This window comes from Ictalurus furcatus, chromosome 13, assembly GCF_023375685.1.
Source record: "Ictalurus furcatus strain D&B chromosome 13, Billie_1.0, whole genome shotgun sequence".
Classification (NCBI taxonomy): domain Eukaryota; kingdom Metazoa; phylum Chordata; class Actinopteri; order Siluriformes; family Ictaluridae; genus Ictalurus; species Ictalurus furcatus.
In genome coordinates this window covers 2,001,997-2,019,004 of record NC_071267.1, presented here as the reverse complement: position 1 = coordinate 2,019,004, position 17,008 = coordinate 2,001,997, and the positions used below count along the sequence as shown (strand labels likewise).

The window sequence follows — 17,008 nt, the reverse complement described above, 5'->3', positions numbered from 1 at the left end:
CACATGCTGTTTTTATAATTTTTATTTCTTAAGTAATTCTGAGAACATCTAGATATATTTCTGCAGAAAGTCAACAACAAAAAAAATCCTAATATACTTAAGTTTGATGTTGAAATATTCACTGGGGAGTGAATACGTTCTGTAGGCATTGTAGCACACAAATGGTTACCACTGAATAGCTTACAATAAAAAGGTTTTCTAATGAATATAAATATAAATTCTTATGATAATATCTGCAAAAGCTAAATATCTTCTAAAGCTGTGATTATTCTTCGTCCATCTCGAGGTGATTTTTAAAAAAAGAAACATTTCCTAATCAGTTTTTGAGCAGAGGTCTGTTGTTGTGACTATAATTCCAAATGCTATTTATAGTCCTTTTATAAAAGACTGTACAGAGTACTGTTTGACTTTGTTGTTGTTGCATTTGTCATCTTAGTCATGCCAAAAGAACACAATGTCAAACCACAATTAAAATATTCTTTGTCGGAAGAGAAGCCTGATTGTTTCCCGATAATTAGAACAAGTAAATCTGCTTCATATTTCAGGTTTATTTCCTGTTATGAGGTCTATATAAGATGCCTGGTGATTCTCTCTTCATGTAGACAGTTCCACTGTGGTTCTGCAGACACGTTAACAGTTATCTACAGCCTGGTAAGATTTTAATTAATTCATGCATTAATTGGTGAATTGATTTATCTACTAATTAATTAAGTAACGAATCGATTAATAGAGATATATCTACAAACAAGTAGCAGATATTTAAATAAAAACAATTATTTGTTCTAGTAGGTTCCAAGCAGATGAAGCAAGTACATACAGTAATAAAGCAGCAAAGATCGCATGACTCAACTGCTAACCACACAATTAAATTTCATAAAACTGATGTTACTGGTTAGATGTAATTTCTATAAAAAATAGTTTGTTACTACCTTAAAAATGATATAGAATATTGCTCTTAAAATTACATCCACCGAAGACAAAAATAATATATATATATATGTTGTTTTGTTTTGCACATGCAATCAACAAAAACCTTATTTTGCCAATGATAAATAGTAACAATGAATGTGCATTTTTAAACATTTCCCTTGAATTACTCTTTATTTGACATGGTGAACTAAACTAAAAGGTATTCAAATGGCTAATATTCCTGCAGCTGTGCATTTTTTTTTTTAATTCAGTAGTATTGCACTAATAAAGAGAAATAAATTGACACCACATTTTATCCCACCACAATTGCACAGCCCTCATTCTAGACATTATCAAAATGTTTATCTAAGTACGAAAAGCAAAAGGTATTACTTACTCTAATGAAAACATTATGTTCTCAACTCACGTGTGTTTACCTTCTCCTTTGTCAGCGATAATATGCGTGTGCTAAGATGTCTCTTTTTCCCCATTCCAGTTTCACTGCTACTCATGGGGTGCATGATTCTTCCGTGTCTGGCTGCCCTGCTCTTTTTCAGTAAGTCTTTGTTTGTTTGTTTTTTAACATTATAACAGAAAGGTATTGAGGATAATATGTCATGCATCTACACAAAATAGCCCATAACAGACAATAAAACCATGATCATTTGTGATTGCATAAGTATTTTCCCCAACTAGTGAGAAACCCCTAAATTAATTCTGGTGGAACTAGGCACCGTCAGAATCCACCAAGTCAGGGACCAGGTGAAGAGGAGGTTAGGCAGGAAGTGAAATAACAAATGAGGTTTTGATATGACAGGGTCATAACTCGTAAGACATGAGAAAGGCAATTGCAATTTGGCAGACGTACGACCGTGTAAACAAAAATGCAAACTGATATACATGTTTACATTTTCACTTAATATTTATGTGTTGCAATTTCACAATTAAGGTGAAAAAGGTCCTGACAGGAATTAACTCAGTTTAATTTTTTTACACCACAAAAACCTGCCATTTTAATAGGGGCATGTAGACTTTTTATATCCACTGTTACTATAGGACTTGTCACTTCAGTGCAAATTAGCCTAATCACGCTGATAATTTTCCATCCATTTTCCAAGATTTTGGACAGAAGGTTAGCATTATTTAACAGCTTTATTTTGATTTTTCATAATTCATGTCAATCAATTCATGTCAATCAATTCCATATATTAAAATTCATATAAATGGTTTACTCTGTGCCAATTGAGATGTATACATTATTTTTTATGCCAATTGAGCTCTCAGTTAGATTATTACTAGATTTTCGGGCTGAACTTCTACTTGAACATTCCTTGTTCCAGCTCATATTAGTGGTTTGGGGACAGGATGGAGCCTATATGCTGAAAAATCAATCAGATCTTACAGCTAAGAAACTTATCGAGTCCTTAAAAAATGCTATCTTCAAATGGCATGATGACCTATGCACTTCAAAAGAGTGAGAAAAGTCTAAATTAATTTTCATATGAAATCTCAATCTCTCTCTCTCTCTCTCTCTTTCTCTCTCTCTCTCTCTATTAGGTGGGGTGGTGACAGTACACGCTACAACGACAACAGGTAAAATTTAACTGACAGTGTGTGTATAAATATATAAACATGTGAACACTAACGCCACCCATAATCCCATTCCTTCAACATTCGAGATCTGATATGTTTTTAAATGAACATTAAAACATTTTTTAATAATGTGGAGGTGAATCATTCATTTGTATCGTTCTTTCTCCCTCTCTGTTCTTCTCTTTCTCTTCCTCAAAATGACAGTAGAGACAACAGCAGGTAAAGTTTCACTGACAGTGTGGGTATATATGAACATGTGAACATTAACTCCACCCATTATCCCATTCCTTCAACTTATGAGATCTGATACATTTTTAAAAGGAACACTGACACTGAAGACTTGTTGGCCTTAACACGCAGTAATTGCCCTCTCCTACTAAAATAAGTTGTTAGAAGCACATGCAATATGTTAATTACTTTAAAAATCCTTTATATTTAATACATATTTTAACCTGCCGAGGCCGCCATTACATGACATGCGCAGCGCGCTCTGAGTCCATGACGTAAAATGTTTGAGCACTCAAAAGAATTAGCTACTAGCCCCAGCAACATGAAAATAATGCCACACTGTGCTGCTTTTGGCTGTAATTTTCTAGGTCTTGTGTGCTGTGATACAGGGGATATCTGTAAATATAATCAAACCCGGGCACACGGTGGCACACGGTGGTTAGCACGTTCGCCTCACACCTCCAGGGTTGGGGGTTCGATTCCCACCATGGCCCTGTGTGTGCGGAGTTTGCATGTTCTCCCCGTGCTGCGGGGGTTCCTCCGGGTACTCCTGTTTCCTGCCCCAGTCCCAAAACATGCATGGTAGGCTGATTGTCCAAAAGTCTCCGTGGTATATGAATGGGTGTGTGAGTATGTATGTGATTGTGCCCTGCAATGGATTGGCAACCTGTCCAGAGTGTACCCCCGCCTTGTGCCCAATGCTCCCTGGGATAGGCTCCAGGTTTCACCGTGACCCTGAAAAGGATAAGTGGTATAGAAGATGGATGGATGGATAATCAAATCCGTAAGCATCTTGTTAGTGTGGATTTTCTCATAAAGTAAAGCTCCTGTAAAATGAGCCTAAAACATTTAGCCAAGGCATTCCCAAAGTCAAATTAAAGCTGTTCTTGAACCATTTGGAGTACATGCATGGTTTTGGTCTCTTTTCAAAGCTGGACTAAATATTTTGACATAATTGGATTGTTTGGACCTTTGCCAGAGTAACAGGACTGTTTTTGTCAGGATGTTATGGATCAGTGGATTACTATGAGCCTTAGGTGAGTTGCCTCCATGTTGTAAATGTTTGTTTGTATGTTGGTGGTCTGACAGAGACGTTGATTGTAGCTGCTGTTGTGATTGTATCTCAAAACGGTTTATATCAATCGAATCAGAAGAATCTTAGCTTTCCAAAGATATGAATAGCTTTGTACATAGAGAAGTTGTGTAGCTAGCATAGATTTGCTCATAACATGGTGACAGCACGCTGGCGGGCCATAAGAATTTTAACCGGATAAAGTATACGACGGCGAGATGGCTGATAATCTCTAAAAATGATTGATATTAGAATACGTTTCATCATAAAACGATAGTTTAATCCATATGCTTACCTTGAACAACAAACGCTCTCTGTTAGAAAAGATGTGCAGTTGCTGCACAAACACCATGGATTTTGCCTTACTCTTGCCTCCTCACTTCTCTAATCATCTTCATTTTAATGTACGTTTTGAGTAATGTCTTCTATTTTAGCCTCCCCGCTTATGTTACGCTCAGGTTCAAATTGAAAAGGCTGAAGACATGTTTATATCGCTGTAGGGTTGCAGGAGGATCACGACTATTGCAACCATTTGACATCACTACTCAGAATACATTGCAATGTAAACAGCAATGGTGGCCTACGAGTGCAAGGATTTCTATTATGTAAAAAAAAAAAACCCTCACATCTAGAGTGTTTTTGTAAAGAGGATTTATATAGCAGATGTCAGCCTTAATCTAATAAGCCATAGAAGTCTTCATAGTCTGGGTTCCATTTAAATACACATCAGTATATTTTATCGTAATGTGGATGTGAATCATTCATTTGTATCGTTCTTTCTCTCTCTCTGTTCTTCTCGGTCTCTACCACAAAATGACAGAAGAGACAACAACAGGTAAAGTTTCACTGACACTATGTGTATATGTCACATAATGCGGGTTACGACGGAAGCAAGTGCAGGTATGGCAGTTTAATAAAATAACAAGTCCAAGGGATCAGGCAGAAATCAATAAACAAAGACAGGCAGAGGTCAGGCATTCAGGCAAACAGTCCAAACAAGGCAAGGCAAAAAGATGCGATCAAAAACAAGAACAAAGTCAAAACCAGAATAAACAAACATGGTCTCAAGGCTTGGTAACGGCAGAGACAAAATGTAACTGAGCGTATTACTTCACAAAGACATTGTGTATGAGAGTCTCTTTTATGTGTGGTGTGATTGTGAGTATAATTGGGAACAGGTGTCTCTGATTAGTCCTCAGGAAAAGGTGATGTGTCTGTGTGTAGTTTTGTGAGTTGTAGTCGTTGGCCATGATTGTAGTGTGCAATGCATTCTGAGAAATGGAGTCATGAGTTTACCATGATATGACAGTATATATAAATATGTGAGCATTGCATCCACCCATTATCCCATTCGTTCGACATATAGGATCTGATACGTTTTTAAATACACATCAGTATATTTAATCACAATGTGGATGTGAATCACTCATTTGTATGGTTCTTTCTCCCTCTCTGTTCTTCTCTGTCTCTTCCTCAAAATGACAGAAGAGACAACAATAACAACAACAACAATGGGTAAACTTAATCTGAAAGTGTCATAACTAATAACACATGACAATACATACCTAATGAGCCAACACCTTTATTAAACTGTGACATACATTATTAATGAATATTAATGTTTTTTAAATTAATATCAATAAATATCATTAATTATCTCACTCGTTTCATTTTTCTCTTTTTGTAATACAGCTACAACAACATTGCCAACCACAACAGGTAAAGTTTCACTGACAGTGTGTGTATGTATAAACGTGTGAACATTAACTCCACCCATTATCCCATTCCTTCAACGTATAGGATCTAATATGTTTTTAAATACACATCAGTATATTTTATAATAATCTCGAGGTGAATCATTCATTTGTATTGTTCTTTCTCCCTCTCTGTTCTTCTCTTTCTCTTCCTCAAAATGACAGAAATGTCAACAATAGGTAAAGTTTCACTGACAGTGTGTGTATTTATAAACGTGTGAACATTAACTCCACCCATTATCCCATTCCTTCGACATATAGAATCTAATATGTTTTTAAATACACATCGGTATATTTTATAATAATCTCGAGGTGAATCATTCATTTGTATTGTTCTTTCTCCCTCTCTGTTCTTCTCTTTCTCTTCCTCAAAATGACAGAAATGTCAACAATAGGTAAAGTTTCACTGACAGTGTGTGTATGTATAAACGTGTGAACATTAACTCCACCCATTATCCCATTCCTTCGACATATAGAATCTAATATGTTTTTAAATACACATCAGTATATTTTATAATAATCTCGAGGTGAATCATTCATTTGTATTGTTCTTTCTCCCTCTCTGTTCTTCTCTTTCTCTTCCTCAAAATGACAGAAGTGACAACAACAGGTAAAGTTTCACTGACAGTGTGTGTATGTATAAACGTGTGAACATTAACTCCACCCATTATCCCATTCCTTCAACGTATAGGATCTAATACGTTTTTAAATACACATCGGTATATTTTATAATAATCTCGAGGTGAATCATTCATTTGTATCGTTGTTTCTCCCTCTCTGTTCTTCTCGATCTCTACCACAAAATGACAGAAGAGCCAACAACAACAACAACAATGGGTAAACTTAATCTGAAAGTGTCATAACTAATAACACATGACAATACATACCTAATGAGCCAACACCTTTATTAAACTGTGACATACATTATTGATGAATATTAATGTTTTTTAAATTAATATCAATAAATATCATTAATTATCTCACTCGTTTCATTTTTCTCTTTCTAATACAGCTACAGCAACTTTGCCAACCACAACAGGTAAAGTTTCACTGACAGTGTGTGTATGTATAAACGTGTGAACATTAACTCCACCCATTATCCCATTCCTTCGACATATAGAATCTAATATGTTTTTAAATACACATCAGTATATTTTATAATAATCTCGAGGTGAATCATTCATTTGTATTGTTCTTTCTCCCTCTCTGTTCTTCTCTTTCTCTTCCTCAAAATGACAGAAGTGACAACAACAGGTAAAGTTTCACTGACAGTGTGTGTATGTATAAACGTGTGAACATTAACTCCACCCATTATCCCATTCCTTCAACGTATAGGATCTAATACGTTTTTAAATACACATCGGTATATTTTATAATAATCTCGAGGTGAATCATTCATTTGTATCGTTGTTTCTCCCTCTCTGTTCTTCTCGATCTCTACCACAAAATGACAGAAGAGCCAACAACAACAACAACAACAATGGGTAAACTTAATCTGAAAGTGTCATAACTAATAACACATGACAATACATACCTAATGAGCCAACACCTTTATTAAACTGTGACATACATTATTGATGAATATTAATGTTTTTTAAATTAATATCAATAAATATCATTAACTATCTCACTCGTTTCATTTTTCTCTTTCTAATACAGCTACAGCAACTTTGCCAACCACAACAGGTAAAGTTTCACTGACAGTGTGTGTATGTATAAACGTGTGAACATTAACTCCACGCATTATCCCATTCCTTCGACGTATAGGATCTAATATGTTTTTAAATACACATCAGTATATTTTATAATAATCTCGAGGTGAATCATTCATTTGTATTGTTCTTTCTCCCTCTCTGTTCTTCTCTTTCTCTTCCTCAAAATGACAGTAGTGACAACAACAGGTAAAGTTTCACTGACAGTGTGGGTATATATGAACATGTGAACATTAACTCCACCCATTATCCCATTCCTTCGACGTATAGGATCTAATACGTTTTTAAATACACATCGGTATATTTTATCACAATTTGGATGTGAATCATTCATTTGTATTGTTCTTTCTCCCTCTCTGTTCTCTTTCTCTTCCTCAAAATGACAGAAATGTCAACAACAGGTAAAGTTTCACTGACAGTGTGGGTATATATGAACATGTGAACATTAACTCCACCCATTATCCCATTCCTTCGACGTATAGGATCTAATACGTTTTTAAATACACATCGGTATATTTTATCACAATTTGGATGTGAATCACTCATTTGTATCTTTCTTTCTCCCTCTCTGTTCTTCTCTGTCTCTACCACAAAATGACAGAAGAGACAACAACAGGTAAAGTTTCACTGACAGTGTGTGTATGTATAAACGTGTGAACATTAACTCCACCCATTATCCCATTCCTTCAACGTATAGGATCTAAAATGTTTTTAAATACACATCAGTATATTTTATAATAATCTCGAGGTGAATCATTCATTTGTATTGTTCTTTCTCCCTCTCTGTTCTTCTCTTTCTCTTCCTCAAAATGACAGAAATGTCAACAACAGGTAAAGTTTGACTGACAGTGTGTGTATGTATAAACGTGTGAACATTAACTCCACCCATTATCCCATTCCTTCGACATATAGAATCTAATATGTTTTTAAATACACATCAGTATATTTTATAATAATCTCGAGGTGAATCATTCATTTGTATCGTTGTTTCTCCCTCTCTGTTCTTCTCGATCTCTACCACAAAATGACAGAAGAGCCAACAACAACAACAATGGGTAAACTTAATCTGAAAGTGTCATAACTAATAACACATGACAATACATACCTAATGAGCCAACACCTTTATTAAACTGTGACATACATTATTGATGAATATTAATGTTTTTTAAATTAATATCAATAAATATCATTCATTATCTCACTCGTTTAATTTTTCTCTTTCTAATACAGCTACAGCAACTTTGCCAACCACAACAGGTAAAGTTTCACTGACAGTGTGTGTATGTATAAACGTGTGAACATTAACTCCACGCATTATCCCATTCCTGCGACGTATAGGATCTAATATGTTTTTAAATACACATCAGTATATTTTATAATAATCTCGAGGTGAATCATTCATTTGTATTGTTCTTTCTCCCTCTCTGTTCTTCTCTTTCTCTTCCTCAAAATGACAGAAATGACAACAACAGGTAAAGTTTCACTGACAGTGTGGGTATATATGAACATGTGAACATTAACTCCACCCATTATCCCATTCCTTCGACGTATAGGATCTAATACGTTTTTAAATACACATCAGTATATTTTATAATAATGTGGATGTGAATCATTCATTTGTGTTGTTCTTTCTCCCTCTCTGTTCTTCTCTTTCTCTTCCTCAAAATGACAGTAGTGACAACAACAGGTAAAGTTTCACTGACAGTGTGGGTATATATGAACATGTGAACATTAACTCCACCCATTATCCCATTCCTTCGACGTATAGGATCTAATACGTTTTTAAATACACATCGGTATATTTTATCACAATTTGGATGTGAATCACTCATTTGTATCGTTCTTTCTCCCTCTCTGTTCTTCTCTGTCTCTACCACAAAATGACAGAAGAGACAACAACAGGTAAAGTTTCACTGACAGTGTGTGTATGTATAAATGTGTGAACATTAACTCCACCCATTATCCCATTCCTTCAACGTTTAGGATCTAAAATGTTTTTAAATACACATCAGTATATTTTATAATAATCTCGAGGTGAATCATTCATTTGTATTGTTCTTTCTCCCTCTCTGTTCTTCTCAATCTCTACCACAAAATGACAGAAGAGCCAACAACAACAACAATGGGTAAACTTAATCTGAGAGTGTCATAACTAATAACACATGACAATACATACCTAATGAGCCAACACCTTTATTAAACTGTGACATACATTATTGATGAATATTAATGTTTTTTAAATTAATATCAATAAATATCATTCATTATCTCACTCGTTTAATTTTTCTCTTTCTAATACAGCTACAGCAACTTTGCCAACCACAACAGGTAAAGTTTCACTGACAGTGTGTGTATGTATAAACGTGTGAACATTAACTCCACGCATTATCCCATTCCTGCGACGTATAGGATCTAATATGTTTTTAAATACACATCAGTATATTTTATAATAATCTCGAGTTGAATCATTCATTTGTATTGTTCTTTCTCCCTCTCTGTTCTTCTCTTTCTCTTCCTCAAAATGACAGAAATGACAACAACAGGTAAAGTTTCACTGACAGTGTGGGTATATATGAACATGTGAACATTAACTCCACCCATTATCCCATTCCTTCGACGTATAGGATCTAATACGTTTTTAAATACACATCAGTATATTTTATAATAATGTGGATGTGAATCATTCATTTGTGTTGTTCTTTCTCCCTCTCTGTTCTTCTCTTTCTCTTCCTCAAAATGACAGTAGTGACAACAACAGGTAAAGTTTCACTGACAGTGTGGGTATATATGAACATGTGAACATTAACTCCACCCATTATCCCATTCCTTCGACGTATAGGATCTAATACGTTTTTAAATACACATCGGTATATTTTATCACAATTTGGATGTGAATCACTCATTTGTATCGTTCTTTCTCCCTCTCTGTTCTTCTCTGTCTCTACCACAAAATGACAGAAGAGACAACAACAGGTAAAGTTTCACTGACAGTGTGTGTATGTATAAATGTGTGAACATTAACTCCACCCATTATCCCATTCCTTCAACGTTTAGGATCTAAAATGTTTTTAAATACACATCAGTATATTTTATAATAATCTCGAGGTGAATCATTCATTTGTATTGTTCTTTCTCCCTCTCTGTTCTTCTCTTTCTCTTCCTCAAAATGACAGAAATGTCAACAATAGGTAAAGTTTCACTGACAGTGTGTGTATGTATAAACGTGTGAACATTAACTCCACCCATTATCCCATTCCTTCGACATATAGAATCTAATATGTTTTTAAATACACATCAGTATATTTTATAATAATCTCGAGGTGAATCATTCATTTGTATCTTTGTTTCTCCCTCTCTGTTCTTCTCGATCTCTACCACAAAATGACAGAAGAGCCAACAACAACAACAATGGGTAAACTTAATCTGAAAGTGTCATAACTAATAACACATGACAATACATACCTAATGAGCCAACACCTTTATTAAACTGTGACATACATTATTAATGAATATTAATGTTTTTTAAATTAATATCAATAAATATCATTAATTATCTCACTCATTTCATTTTTCTCTTTCTAATACAGCTACAACAACATTGCCAACCACAATAGGTAAAGTTTCACTGACAGTGTGTGTATGTATAAACGTGTGAACATTAACTGCACCCATTATCCCATTCCTTCGACGTATAGGATCTAATATGTTTTTAAATACACATCAGTATATTTTATAATAATCTCGAGGTGAATCATTCATTTGTATTGTTCCTTCTCCCTCTCTGTTCTTCTCTTTCTCTTCCTCAAAATGACAGAAGTGACAACAACAGGTAAAGTTTCACTGACAGTGTGGGTATATATGAACATGTGAACATTAACTCCACCCATTATCCCATTCCTTCGACGTATAGGATCTAATACGTTTTTAAATACACATCGGTATATTTTATCACAATTTGGATGTGAATCACTCATTTGTATCGTTCTTTCTCCCTCTCTGTTCTTCTCTGTCTCTAACACAAAATGACAGAAGAGACAACAACAGGTAAAGTTTCACTGACAGTGTGTGTATGTATAAACGTGTGAACATTAACTCCACCCATTATCCCATTCCTTCAACGTTTAGGATCTAAAATGTTTTTAAATACACATCAGTATATTTTATAATAATCTCGAGGTGAATCATTCATTTGTATTGTTCTTTCTCCCTCTCTGTTCTTCTCTTTCTCTTCCTCAAAATGACAGAAATGTCAACAATAGGTAAAGTTTCACTGACAGTGTGTGTATGTATAAACGTGTGAACATTAACTCCACCCATTATCCCATTCCTTCGACATATAGAATCTAATATGTTTTTAAATACACATCGGTATATTTTATAATAATCTCGAGGTGAATCATTCATTTGTATCGTTGTTTCTCCCTCTCTGTTCTTCTCGATCTCTACCACAAAATGACAGAAGAGCCAACAACAACAACAACAATGGGTAAACTTAATCTGAAAGTGTCATAACTAATAACACATGACAATACATACCTAATGAGCCAACACCTTTATTAAACTGTGACATACATTATTGATGAATATTAATGTTTTTTAAATTAATATCAATAAATATCATTAATTATCTCACTCGTTTAATTTTTCTCTTTCTAATACAGCTACAGCAACTTTGCCAACCACAACAGGTAAAGTTTCACTGACAGTGTGTGTATGTATAAACGTGTGAACATTAACTCCACCCATTATCCCATTCCTTCAACGTTTAGGATCTAAAATGTTTTTAAATACACATCAGTATATTTTATAATAATCTCGAGGTGAATCATTAATTTGTATTGTTCTTTCTCCCTCTCTGTTCTTCTCTTTCTCTTCCTCAAAATGACAGAAATGACAACAACAGGTAAAGTTTCACTGACAGTGTGGGTATATATGAACATGTGAACATTAACTCCACCCATTATCCCATTCCTTCGATGTATAGGATCTAATATGTTTTTAAATACACATCAGTATATTTTATAATAATGTGGATGTGAATCATTCATTTGTGTTGTTCTTTCTCCCTCTCTGTTCTTCTCTTTCTCTTCCTCAAAATGACAGAAATGACAACAACAGGTAAAGTTTCACTGACAGTGTGGGTATATATGAACATGTGAACATTAACTCCACCCATTATCCCATTCCTTCGATGTATAGGATCTAATATGTTTTTAAATACACATCAGTATATTTTATAATAATGTGGATGTGAATCATTCATTTGTGTTGTTCTTTCTCCCTCTCTGTTCTTCTCTTTCTCTTCCTCAAAATGACAGAAGAGACAACAACACCAGGTAATCTTATACTGACAGTGTCATAACTAATAACACATGACAATTCAGAACTGTGTGTGTGTGTGTGTGTGTGTGTGTGTGAATATTCAGGGCTCTTTTGAAAGAACTAAATCAGCTTTGTTTCAGATGCATCTGAACTGAAAATTGACTGTCTTTGTTTAATTTTTTTGTACTGCTTTTTGTAACAAATCGGCAATCAGCTGTGTTTATATTATCCTGACTATGTTTTTCTTATAATTATGACAACATGAGCAAGAACATCACAAATACACAGACAGCAATAAGTATACCATATTAGCTGAAAATGTATTTATCTGATGTATCTGAACACCCAAAAGAAGAAGAACAGAGAGAAATTAAAAATAAAAAATTTAATTAGAACTGTGGCAGACAGTCAGCCAAGTCATCTAGTATACTCAGTTATCAAGTCACTTGTAACACATCACTTGATCTTACTGTTGCCATGGGAACTGGACGAGAGAGCATGGAATTATATCTTCACAGCTGACGGACACGACAATCCACCAATTACAGCCCAAAAGTCCCACCCAAAACAATCTGTTATAGGAAAATAATCCACCCTGTTATTTTTTTTTGTACTTATTACAGTTAAACTATAGAATTGAGTAAGAGTGCTTGGTTGGTTAGTTTATAGTGTAATAAAACTGGTTTAATTGTCTTTCTTCTTGTCTCTCTTTATAGCACCCTGTCAGATCTTGAACTGCGTTTCAGATGAAGTCTGTAAGAAGATAAATGGAGTCTATGGCTGTGGATGTGGATACTTTACAACGGACAGCCCGAATATTTATGGTAAATTTCTTAATTTACTATTGTTTGTCCCCAACATCAGTGGAGCATGCTAATGGAGCATCCTATGTAGAAGCCTAAATGTACTATGCAGTTTTTGGCAACATACAAAGTACAGTTCAACACGAAACCAGGTAAAAATGACTGTCAAAAATAAGACCCCAGCATACATAATGTCATTTGAAAGGGTTGTGTGAAGATAACTGCACCTTCACAAGCTATTAAGATAAGTCATCCATCTTTGGTATGAATTGGTTTGGACACACCTCGTCCGTCGCATAACGTGTTTGTCTGCAGAGTTTGCCCCCTGCCCTGTATTCAACAAGGCAAACAAAGCATCTACATGTCAGTTTTCTCCATCACATCGTCAGTGAAGCCCACCCAAATGTCATCTCTGTGTGAAATATACTAAGGCTTTTAGTGGCTAGATGGCGGCACAAGCTTTAGAGTATAGAATATTTAATGAAATAACATAACCTTCATCTGTTACCTATCTTTCAATTACTACAGTTAATCTTGAGTTTACGAACCAGAGAGATTAACCAGTGTTACAGTTATTTTTTATTTTTACATGATCCTTTTCCTTTCATGCATTTCTAATTAGAAATGTTCTGACTGTTGGCTCCATTTTCCCCTCAGACGCCATTGAGACATGTTCAGGAAGTAATGGATCACTGTCTCTGTCTCGCTGTGAGCTCTTTGAAGCTGGATATTCTGCTGATGTTCTCCACCTTAACGACCCAAACTGCAAAGGGGAGCTCCAAAATAACAGGCTGGTGTTCAGCTTTGACAGTAATGTCAACATGTGTGGCACAACTCTGGAGGTACAAAACCAGCAGTCTTTTATATTTACTTTAAACTTTACACAGCTGTATATTTAGTGCTATAGAATAGATGCTATACCATAAGTGACAACAGGAACTGATTTGTTGCGTTGATTTCCACAAAATTAAATGTAACATTAAACAATTACAAAGTGTGCCATTCATTAATAAATTAAACACTGCAATTGGTCAAATCACTGTTGGTATAAGAGGAATAACAGAATGTCTTAATTACAATTTATTTATTTCAACAAATTGAGATTATCTTGTAAGAGCATAAACGCATTTGTAATAAAGTGCAGGACTAACTGACAACACCTTTGATATTACCCCTGACTGTAAATAAGTAAATCTTATTTACAACTGATTTCTGAGTTTACAAGTAAATTGAGTTTATGTTTCCCTTACGCACAAAAGAATGCACAATTTAACTTTACAGAAAAGTCACATAAACTTACATATGTATGTTTTCCGCATCAATTGATCACATGTGGTAGTAACACAGTACTCACATTGTCAAATGAGCTGTACATGATTTGTGCACATGACCAAAATAGCAACATAAGATTGAAAATTATGTTTTCATGGAAATAGAGCTCTTATTGTGTTAATTTGTGGACTCTTATTGTATTATTTGCATTTTTAGCAGAATTATTGCAGTCTGTTACATTGCAGACATCAAATGTCAGATTTTAAGATAAATTAAGGCTTTATGATGTAATTATGCAATCCAGACTCTCAAGGCTGAGTTCTATAATTCTGTTATTTTTGCCCGTTTCTTTAGAATAACAGCACGCACATCGTTTTCAAGAACAGCGTTGGGACAACTGACTTGACGGGTGTGATTAGTCGCACTGGTGGGCTCAACATCACCTTTTCCTGTGTGTATCCACTCATCCAGAGCATCTCCATGCCCACGGCTATCGAAGGCATAGGAGGGTAAATCTAGCAGCAGTGTCACAATTTAAGCAGACATACTTTGCTATGCTAATCTTCTGCAGTTTTCAAAAGCAGCTTAAAACATTGTTTTACTTGAGCTTTTCTCTCATTTTAACTCTGTTGTACCATTTGACATTTTATAATTGCTAATAATTAATAATGAAATTAATACATGAAAGGTACCATAAAAATATAGCTAATCTTAAAACAAAGGCAACCTGAATAAACACAAAATGCAGTTTTAAATGAGAGTTATTTATTGAAGCAAAAAACGTTATCCAATACCAACTGGGCCTGTGTGAAAATGTATTTGCCCCCTAGTTACTAATTCCCCAAATCCATGAAACTGCATTCATAATGGGGTTCAGCTGTACTAGACACAACCAGGCCTGATTACTGCAAACCCTGTTCAATCACATCAACACTTAAATAGTACATGAAAGGTACCATAAAAATCTAGCTAATCTTCTTATCATCATCATCATCATTACTATCATTATTATTTTAGATGTTAAATGCATTTATTTCTGCTCACAGTATAATCAGCAAGTATCTGTCTACTGAGGGCTCGTACCAGATCAGCATGATCCCATATACCGATGCTACATTCCAGTTTCCACTCTTTGGCAATGTGACCCTAGAAGTGAACCATCAGATGTATATAGCTGTGCAAGTGGATCAGTTTGACAGCACTCAAATTGGGCTTGTACTGGACAGCTGCTGGGCCACGCCCTTCAACCAGACTGACTATTACATCCGCTGGGACCTGATCAGTAATGAGTACGTGGAAAAAAAAAAAAAAAAGAGACTAAAAATGTCATTATACCCATCAGATCACTTACGTAAAGGTAATTTCTTTAATTCTTTTTGCAGGTGTCCGAACCCCAATGACGGCACGGTGGCGGTGTTGCAGAATGGTGTCTCCACGACCAGCTACTTCTCATTCAGGATGTTCACATTCACCGGCTTCTCCAACAAGATCTACCTGCACTGCCAGGTCCATCTCTGTCTGCTGCAGACAGGCAACTGTGCACAGGTATGTTTTCCATAAGACAAGTTAAGAAAGATGTTTTAGAATATTAGGAATTCCATTTGCATTTGCAGTTCATGCATTTATTTTCTCATTTCCTCTCTCAGATGTGCACTGGAAATCCTTCCAGAAGACGCCGAGCTGTAGATTTCTACGATTCAGCTGCCATTACCATGGAATTCTGATTTGTTTGCTTGAAACTTACACTGCTATCAATTTTTTTTTTATCTTTGTTTTATGTTTAATCATTAACTATTGCTTTGCTTTAATCATAAAGGCAAATTATATCAAAATTCAGCTTTTTTTAATTCATAACATCTTGTAAGTGATTGTACTCATCTGTGCTGGCTTAATCAGTCATAAATCTTTCAAGCATTTTATTCTTGTTGCTTTTATTCTCTTTAAACCTCAAATACTGTAAAAAGTTGTGTATATTTAATATTGAATAATTGAAAAATATCATTGAAATCATTAATAATTAAAAACATTCATGAAGCAAACAAATGACAAGAACTTAAGAACAATTACAACACAAATATATTAAATAAAACATAAAAATAAAACACTGTTACGGCCCAGTCTAGGTTAGGCCGCACAGAGTAACCAGCTCGGGATTCAATGGAATTGACCTTTAAAAATGAAGGAGCCAAAGAACATGCAGATCGCCTCAATTTTGGCAGTTAACGGTGTAACCACGCCTTGTCCTACCTGTTTACCCAAATAGGAGACAACTCCTTTTCCAAATTCACATTTATCCAAGTTTAACATGACAGAGGCATCTGAGAGACGAGTAAAAACCACCTC

At 35.0% G+C, this 17,008-nt stretch overlaps 1 protein-coding gene across 12 annotated transcripts; it reads left to right on the top strand.

Annotated features, from left to right (window-relative positions):
* The first annotated feature begins 554 nt into the window (after positions 1-554).
* LOC128617137 (pancreatic secretory granule membrane major glycoprotein GP2) lies at positions 555-16,671 on the top strand. Of its 12 annotated transcripts, none has more exons than XM_053640147.1 (46): positions 555-651; positions 1,406-1,465; positions 2,467-2,502; positions 2,707-2,721; positions 4,623-4,637; positions 5,288-5,317; positions 5,495-5,521; positions 5,722-5,736; positions 5,937-5,951; positions 6,152-6,166; positions 6,367-6,393; positions 6,569-6,595; positions 6,796-6,810; positions 7,011-7,040; positions 7,216-7,242; positions 7,443-7,457; positions 7,655-7,669; positions 7,870-7,884; positions 8,085-8,099; positions 8,300-8,323; positions 8,499-8,525; positions 8,726-8,740; positions 8,941-8,955; positions 9,156-9,170; positions 9,371-9,394; positions 9,570-9,596; positions 9,797-9,811; positions 10,012-10,026; positions 10,227-10,241; positions 10,442-10,456; positions 10,657-10,680; positions 10,856-10,882; positions 11,083-11,097; positions 11,298-11,312; positions 11,513-11,527; positions 11,728-11,754; positions 11,930-11,956; positions 12,157-12,171; positions 12,372-12,386; positions 12,587-12,604; positions 13,307-13,414; positions 14,051-14,235; positions 15,020-15,174; positions 15,712-15,954; positions 16,048-16,210; positions 16,312-16,671. In XM_053640147.1, the coding sequence occupies exons 2-46, from the start codon at positions 1,420-1,422 to the stop codon at positions 16,387-16,389; spliced, it is 1,737 nt and encodes a 578-aa protein (XP_053496122.1). In that variant the 5' UTR covers positions 555-651; positions 1,406-1,419; the 3' UTR covers positions 16,390-16,671. The 12 variants fall into 12 exon arrangements, with proteins under 12 accessions (XP_053496122.1, XP_053496123.1, XP_053496124.1 ...); XM_053640148.1 differs by having other exon boundaries at positions 4,626-4,637; positions 16,312-16,635; XM_053640149.1 differs by lacking the exon at positions 12,157-12,171 and having other exon boundaries at positions 556-651; positions 16,312-16,634.
* The last annotated feature ends 337 nt before the right edge of the window (positions 16,672-17,008 follow it).